The sequence below is a fragment of the Epinephelus moara genome, chromosome 10 (genome assembly GCF_006386435.1).
Source record: "Epinephelus moara isolate mb chromosome 10, YSFRI_EMoa_1.0, whole genome shotgun sequence".
Taxonomy (NCBI): domain Eukaryota; kingdom Metazoa; phylum Chordata; class Actinopteri; order Perciformes; family Serranidae; genus Epinephelus; species Epinephelus moara.
The window spans coordinates 34,501,728-34,510,090 of NC_065515.1; the positions used below are offsets into that span (position 1 = coordinate 34,501,728).

General features: G+C 37.9%; 1 protein-coding gene across 2 annotated transcripts in view; it reads right to left on the reverse strand.

The window, feature by feature from the left end:
• Positions 1 to 8,363, reverse strand: part of rad23ab (RAD23 homolog A, nucleotide excision repair protein b) — a 37,715-nt gene that overhangs the window by 25,481 nt on the left and 3,871 nt on the right. For both annotated transcript variants that reach the window (XM_050055677.1, XM_050055678.1), the window contains one exon: positions 1,720 to 1,801. In XM_050055677.1, the coding sequence (XP_049911634.1) occupies positions 1,720 to 1,801 (82 nt within the window). The remainder of the gene's footprint in view (positions 1 to 1,719; positions 1,802 to 8,363) is intronic.

Consider the following 8,363-nt stretch of genomic DNA (forward strand, 5'->3'; position numbering starts at 1 on the left):
GAATTAAAATTGTAATTTCCAATAGTGACAAGCAATATTTATGTGCTTTACTACATTTACACAAGCACTACGAGTTGTCGGGAGCAGGAGTAGATTTTGTTAGTAGCTACGAAAAGATCGGAGCTACTAAAACATTGATGAATGCGGACACGCACGTAAATTTCCGTCTGCAAACAGTTTACACACAAATTCCTTCTGCTCACGTTTCATGAATGAGACCCTATGTCTCTTGACTTAACAACATCTAGTTGTAAGGTGTGATACCATACCATACCCACCATAACGCAATGTCTGCAAAATGTAATGATGTTAACATTCACAAAACATGAAATTCTAATCTACTTAATTATTATTAATATTATTATTTATATTATATTACTCAGCTGGCGACAGTCTTCAACATGGAACATATGCAACAGAATCAAACATAATGCAGAAACCTGTGAGGACATATCAGAGGTATGCTGTAGATATAATAATAATAATAAGCTATTATCCTACATAGCAATTTCTAGTACTGTGACTTTTTAAGCATGGTTTTGTTTGACCTCTTAACATTTTATATGTGGACTTTTATTTGTGCAGATGTTCATTTCTCAAAGGTGCAATGACTAGGTAGACTACTGCTTTGAATGGTATTTATTATAAAACACTGTCACAGCATCTTGACAACAGATGTGACACAAATTCCTGTCCAAACCAGTTTGGGTGTTGGGGGGACCAAAAAAGTTGTTTTCTAGCCCATCATTTTCTAAATGTCGACATCTAGGAGTGCATTTTGGCCACAATGTCAATATCAACAATTATTTTTAGTGTGTTTGTGGTCATTTTAATACATGGTTAGTTTAGTTTGACAACTGAGTTACCTAGCGTGAATTCTAAGTACTGTGGCATTGGTTACTGTTAAATATAAACCTTGGGCAATGATTTTGAATAGGGATGCACGATATTGGATTTTTTGCTGATACCCAATATGCCGATATATAACAACTTATTTTTCCCCTCCTAATATTAGTGATCAATTAGTCTCTCCTGTAGTGGGATTAACAACATATTATATGCAAACTCGTGATGTCCCACCAGCAGATGGAGACATAAAATACAATGCTTTTCAGTGTATGTAATATTCATTGTGCACAATAAGAAAAGGCATGTTGGCTGATTCTGTTCATTTTAAAGCCAATATTGGCCGATACCGATGACATATCATGCATCACTAATTTTGGAGGGTGATCAAAAGGGGGAAGAATCAATGTCAGTTGAATTGTCCCCATAAATCACTTTAACAAACATATTTGCCAGTTAACTCTTTAAACCCTGGAACGACATCACTATTATTGTGCTTGTGTTATTGTTATTTTCAGACGCCTTTTGCCAATATTCAAACCTTTGAACCTTCAGCAAAGAGGTGCAATTTCTTTCAAGAACATCGAGAAAAAGAGCAATGAGCAACTTGGTAAGAAATGTTCCACAAATTGCAAGAAAATGATAAATTTAGAAAATTATCTTTAAAAAGCTAGGGGAAAAGGAAAAAAAGCAGTCAGTCCTTCTCTCGTTGCTCATTGCCTTCTTCCCATGTTTTTGAAAGAGACCAGGCCAATTTGTTCCGTTTTCACAGGATTAAACAAACCAATCATTTTCTGGGGCCTCAGTCTAACTGAATATAACCATTCAATGTATTTTCTTCTGTAACTTCGTCAAAGTCACCATCTGGCTCACCTGCATAGATGAGTTTTTGTCCTGCAGCAGGAAATGCATCTTTTCCTCTGTCCTTCTCTATTTTCTCCTTTAGCGCTTTCACCTGGTATACAACAACAGAAAGAACACTGATATTAGTGAGAAACTGTTTCAGCACTTATTTCTCAGTTTGGGTACTACTCAGAATACAAGTTAAATGTGGATAAAACAGGCAATGGATATCAATGGCAATATCCCACAAACTGCTAAACTTCCGATTTAGATGGCCCTTGAAGTACCTTGGCATATATATTCCTCCATCTTTACAGAATCTTTATGATGTTAATTACAGTAGTAATGATCTGGAACAATGGTTTACCCTCCCACTTTCTTTACTGGGTCGCATTGAAAGTATTCGTCTGAATGTTCTGCCCAAGCTTCTTTACTTATTTCAGATGTTACCTAAAGAAATTCCGAAGTCTACTCTAGACTATTGTAATTTGAATTAAAAAAAAATGGAAATTAATTTGGCAAAATAGCGCCTCAGAATTTTGACTGCACAAATGAAGCCTCTGATTCAGAATGATACATACACCCGCTGGCTCAATATTGAAAAACATTTGAGTACAGAGTCATTGAAAATCCTACCCTTTCTAGATGCCCGTACACAAGAAATGTCACATTGGACTAAGATTACTCTTAAAATTTGGAATAAAATTAAGTCAGCTTTTGGACTACCAAAGCTAATCTCCTCACTGACAAGTATTGGATCTACGAGGACCTTTACACCTAACAGTATTGATGCTGGCTTTAGAACATGATCAGATCGTGGACTGATTTAGCTGCATCAGTTATTTTACAATGATAATCTTAGGACATTCGAACAGTTGAAAAATGACTGATCTCCCCTGGACAGATTTATTTAGATACTTGCAGCTAAGAACCTTTCTGACAACACACAGTGAGTGGGGTGAACTCATAAAACCCACATCCATAGAAAACGTTCTAAAAGAAATGTGATATTTTTATCTATGAATCTACAGAACACGCTACAGGTAAGGTGGAGGTGGGAGGCAGAGATGAACATGGCCATATCACAGGACACTTGGAAGGAGGTATGCACTGAGGCGCATCTGGTCACAAATTCCAACACATGGAGAGAATTTAAATGGAAAATAATAATTAGATTTTTCAGAAGAAATAGAAATAGAAATAGTTTCAAAAATGAGTCCAAAACATCCCAGTTCATGTTGGAGAAACTGTGGAACATGCACTGCTAACCACATCCGTATATTGTGGCAATGTACGAAGTTAAGTTTATACTGGAGAGAAGTATTTGGTGCCCTTAAGGAGATCTTTCAACAAGAAATTTCACAAGACCCTTAAGCAGTACCACTGGGTGTTATCCCTTAAAGTCTGAAAGTGAGGTATAAGAAATACCTCTTATATATATTACTTACAGCAGCCTTAAAGTGTATAACTATCAGATGGCTGAAACCAGACCCTCCCACATATAATACATGGATCCAGAAAGACTGGGACCTCTATCACATGGAACAAATTACATACTCTTTAAGAATTCAAACATCCATCTTTACTAAACGATGGAGTCCTGTCATGCCTTCATTAATAAAGTGAGGTCTATCATCCAGTAGGCCTCTGCCAGGCTTTTTGCTTCTATATCTCCCCTATGCACAAACCATACACATATGTCATTGTCTGTAGTACAAATTTGGCACCTGTACTTTTTTGTGTGATTATAATGTGGAGTGGACAATTAATAATTTTATTTTTTTTCACTTCCTTAAAAAACAACAACAGAAAAAAAAGCAAAAAAACAAAACAAAAACAAAATGTAGCCTATACCTATTTATACTTAAATGTTGCTCTTGCTTAGTCATGGGTTAATATGTTGGAGTGGGTATTTGTGTTGTCATCTTTTTTGGTTTATGTTCCAATATTTTCTGAATATAATGTATACAAATGTTACATACAGCTGGGAAAAAAAGGAAAATGTATACATTGTACTGTTGGTGATGAAAACTAAATAAAAACTGAGTTTTTAAAAAAACTGAAACTACTCCAAATGTTACGCTGTGTCACTTAAAATAAGAAGGTCAGAGGAAGGTCAGACAGTTGTTACTGGAAATGTCATACCAAGTTTACATATGTTGTGGGAATGTGTTAATGTTCGAAGGCTGATGTTCTCCTGACAATAAATGCTGGGACCAAATCCTGTATTAAGCCAGATCTGGCCATTTGTATACAGCACTTTTTTATCTAGAGTATATACAGAAACCCCTGTATACAAACAAGGGTTGGCAACCTTTATTATCAAAAGAGACATTTTTACCAAAATCAATATTTTAAAAAAAATCCATCTGGAGCGGCAAAATATATTTAAACCTGTTAGTGAGGATAACACACCCTATTAAGTCCAAAGTAGCCTAGCAACATTATTTATAGGTCTTACTGAGCATTCATTAATATGTTTCACCACAAGGTGGCTACTCTGCAGTGGGCCGTTGAGTGATTATTTGGTATTTGGTTTGGCAAAATTTAGAGGAAAAGGCACTAGGTTGTAGACCAGGGATACTCAACTTGCTTTGCTCAGGGGCCACGTATACAAAATGACAGGAGACCAGGGTCCAGTTTGTAGCATTTCACATATTTCTAGTGTAGGGGCTTCCGTTGGATCCTCCCCTGGCACTTTTTGATAGACAAGGTTTATTTTAATGCTTTTTAATGTACTCTGGCCCCTTATTCACATTCAAAGTACAAAACAATATTCCAGTGTGAATCAGTTTAATTTAATTGTGAATTAGAAAATGGTCGAGAGGCAGCCAGGCACCTTATTGCAGGCCAGATTTGGCCCAAGGGCCACAAGTTGAGTATCATTGCTTTAGACAAGTGATACTCATTTTTCTTGTTGAAATGTTTAACGTTTTTTCTTGGTGCTGAACTTACACATTTTTACAACTGGAGAATGCAAGGCCTACAACAATGATGAATGAACATTTAAATAAAATGTACATATTTTTCAGGTCAAAGCCACAGAGAGCCACTGAAGTGGGGCAAAGGAGCTGCAGGTTGCCTACCCCTGGTAAAATGTTAGATTTTGGGGTAGGATAATGGATGATTAACTGTCATGGAAATCTCATATAGCACATGTAAAGACAGAGGAGTCTAAAAGTAGTTATGTTTTGAACAAAGCAATATATGTGTTAGATTGCAAGGCAATGAAAGTTCTGAACTGTTCACTTATTTTACCATTCTTTAGTTATTGCGTGGAAGTATGGGCCAGCACATACAAGAGTAACATGAAGCCATTGTTCTATTACAGAAAGAGCAGTAAGAATTATTCACTGAATGGATCCAAGACAACATACCAACAGACTGTTTATTAAGTCAGGGTTATTGAAAGTTAGTTGAGTTGCATACATTATTGGTTATATATAGGGCAAAAAAGCAGAGTGTTACCAGAACATTTACAAAAGTTTCAAAGGATGAGGAGCATACAAGAAAATTTCACTTTAAGCACCAGTTTGCACGGACTACATTAAAGCAGATGGGTACTTCAGTGGTTGGCGTCAAACTGTGGAATTCTCTACAGAATGATTTAAAGGGTTGTATAAACATATTTCACTTCAAGAAAATGTACAAAGAAAGAATAACTAGACATATATGAAGCTGTCAGGTAATCTGTCCCTTATTGAAGGCGACTTACTGTGTATGGTTTGATTCTTCTTTATTTTATTTTTCTTCCTAAGTTACTGTAAGTATTGGTTGTTATGTAACTGTTATTGACAGACCATCTGTTTCTTTTGTTTATTTATGTTCTGAGAATGGGGCAGGCAAAATAAGATTTTTCTTCCCTGTGTGTATCCATTTGTATTTAGCTGCCTGACGCAAATAGACTAAACTTGTATTTTCACTTTCTATGCATTTCTTTTCATTTGGAATTTGTTTGTAATGTTTCCTTCGTTGTTTGTATGTGACTATGGATGACTGTGACTGTATAAACAGCCAACTCTAAAGAAATACATTTAACAAACTCAACTGGAGAAATATCTCAGGGTTAAATGAGTAAATATTCCTGCTCTTTCCGACACAAAAGCTGCCACAGTTTGGAGGAAAAAAGGATATGTAGAACATTTTAAGTGAAGTCATGGGGTGAGTTTGTGTTTTAGATCAGATGACATTCATCTTTACTGTCACTGCAATGAGTAAGTACCAATACAAGGAATTACAGTTCAGCATTTAATCAGAGAGTGCAAGCAGAACTAATGTTAAGTATGAACAAGAGACCAAAGCAGCAGTGACAGAAAGAGAGGATGTTAAAATACATGGATGTTTCACTTTGACGAGCAGTTTTTGGTCATGACAGAGCTGCGTTGACCCTCTTGACAGCCGCCGGGCCACCAGCGATCCGAGCCAACTTCCTGTCTTTAAAGGCCCTGACACACCAAGCCAACAGTCGGCCATCCACCAAAGTCGGGCCGTCGGTGAGCGTCTGTCAGCCTAGTATTTGCGGCGTCTTACTTGTCTAAAGCACTGCTTTTTCCGGCGCTTTTGCTGGAAGCCGGAAAACGGCGCCTTTAACGCAACAAAGTGTCATAAAACGTTTTTTTACGGCGTTGTAGAAAGGCACAGTAGACGCCGCTTTTAACGCCGTAATAACTGTCCGAAGAACGCCGTTATTTACACCGTTCTTCCAGATGATAATGAGCCCTGCCCTCTGTTTAACACAACTATTAAGTTCCATGTTTCTGAAACCAATCAGCGGAGAGCACAACGAGACCAAAACAATGGATCCATGAGACTTGGCTGCTGTGTCGCTCTTTTGTATTACTATAAGTTTTCCCCCCTTTGCAGCACATTTAAAAGTGGTTTGCCTCTAGCTCTGTGTCAAATAATGTCTACAATATTTTTCAAAATGTATGAAGTCCAAATGTATTACTCGTCATACAATTTCCATTTATTAGTCTTGCTTTTTGTTGTGTTTTTATGTCATAATTATCTGAACAATCTCTAGCTAAAACATTTATTTTGGAGATGCTACTCGTTACAATTACTCCCATGTTCAAAAACTTATGACGCTGATACACACAGTTATCTATTGAGCAAGCCCAAGTCTCTCACAGAGGTAGCGCTCTGGTTGGTTCACGGTTAAATGTACAATATGATGATTAAGGTTTTGTTTATTTATTTTATATACCGATATATTCTGAGCACAGCGTATCCAGCCATGGTGATTATACTTTCATGCAGATCAGTAATTAATCCTTTGAATTTTAGTAATTTCCTCCAGCAATACAAAAGAGCAACACAGCAGCCAAGTCTCGTGGATCCATTGTTTTGGTCTCGCTGTGCTCTCCGCTGACTGGTTTCAGAAACATTGAACTTATTAGTTGTGTTAAACAGAGGGCAGGGGTCATTATCATCTGGAAGAACGCCGTAAATAACAGCGTTCTTCGGACAGTTATTACGGCGTTAAAAGCGCCATTTTAAGACTCCCAGCAAAAGCGCCGGAAAAAGCGGCGCTTTAGACAAGTAAGATGCCGTTTTTTGTGAAATTTAAATTAAAAACAGCCGTAAAAAGCGGCGTCTTAAGACAGGTAGCGTTGAAATAGTGGCAATATATGGCACTTTGGGGTTTCCATACTGCTCGGCATGTATTTTTCACATCGCGGGGATTTTTCACGGACATTTTTACAGGAAACTACAACGCGGAAGTGCGCTCGACTATGGAAGACCGAATGACTGCGGACATTCCGCTCCGCTAATAGTACCCCGAGTCTGTGAGCAACTTGAGGAGGAAGCACTGGTTAGCCCCGGTTTCACAACAGGCAGATTCACTGCTACAGGGGCGAGGAAATAAAACCTCAACAGCCAATCAGAGTGATCTCTCTCTCACCGACAATCTCCGCCGCCGATTCAACATGCTCAATCGGCCGAAAAGCTGCCGACGCCAAAGTGCCGACGGTGCGGGACACACGCAAAAACTAGGCCGATAGACGCTCACCGACAGTGTGGTGTGTCAGGGCCTTAAGATATCTGAATGAAAACGGATCCTGTGGGTACCAACAAGTCTCCCTTCAACAGACATGCCCACTTTATGCTAGTCCCATGCAGTTTTTTAGCATGCAGTATAAATGTGTAATTTTTGCCTATTGTAGTTGAATGTTAGTGCGTACTGGTCTTGGAAATACATAAATTGAGTCTTACTGGAAAGTTGAGACTCTTTATGATTCAGTGAGCTCAATATTATTCATGTGTGTTGATGTCAGCCTCCATAGTAACCATTTGACTGTAGTGAGACCATTTCTTTAAAATGGACATGACTGTATAAAATGACCTTTAGTGACCTCTAGGATAATTACAGCCCCATGAAACTTTACAACCACAAACTAGAGACCTGGAGCATTCAGAGGATGGATGGGCTCTCATAGGTTTATTGACTATAAGGGGGGTTCTCAGCAGTTTCCAGAAAAGAAATGCTCACTATCCAATTGCCAAAAAAATGCAGTTCTTACAGAAATCTCTAAATGTGAGAAGGCTTTGATACCAAATCACAGCATGGTATGGGGTGCCGTTTGTAAAGTGTCTCACGCTGAAAATAACATCAACATTTTGCCACATTTAGCTTCAAACAATGTTTAAAAAAGTATTGTGAATTTTTTAAC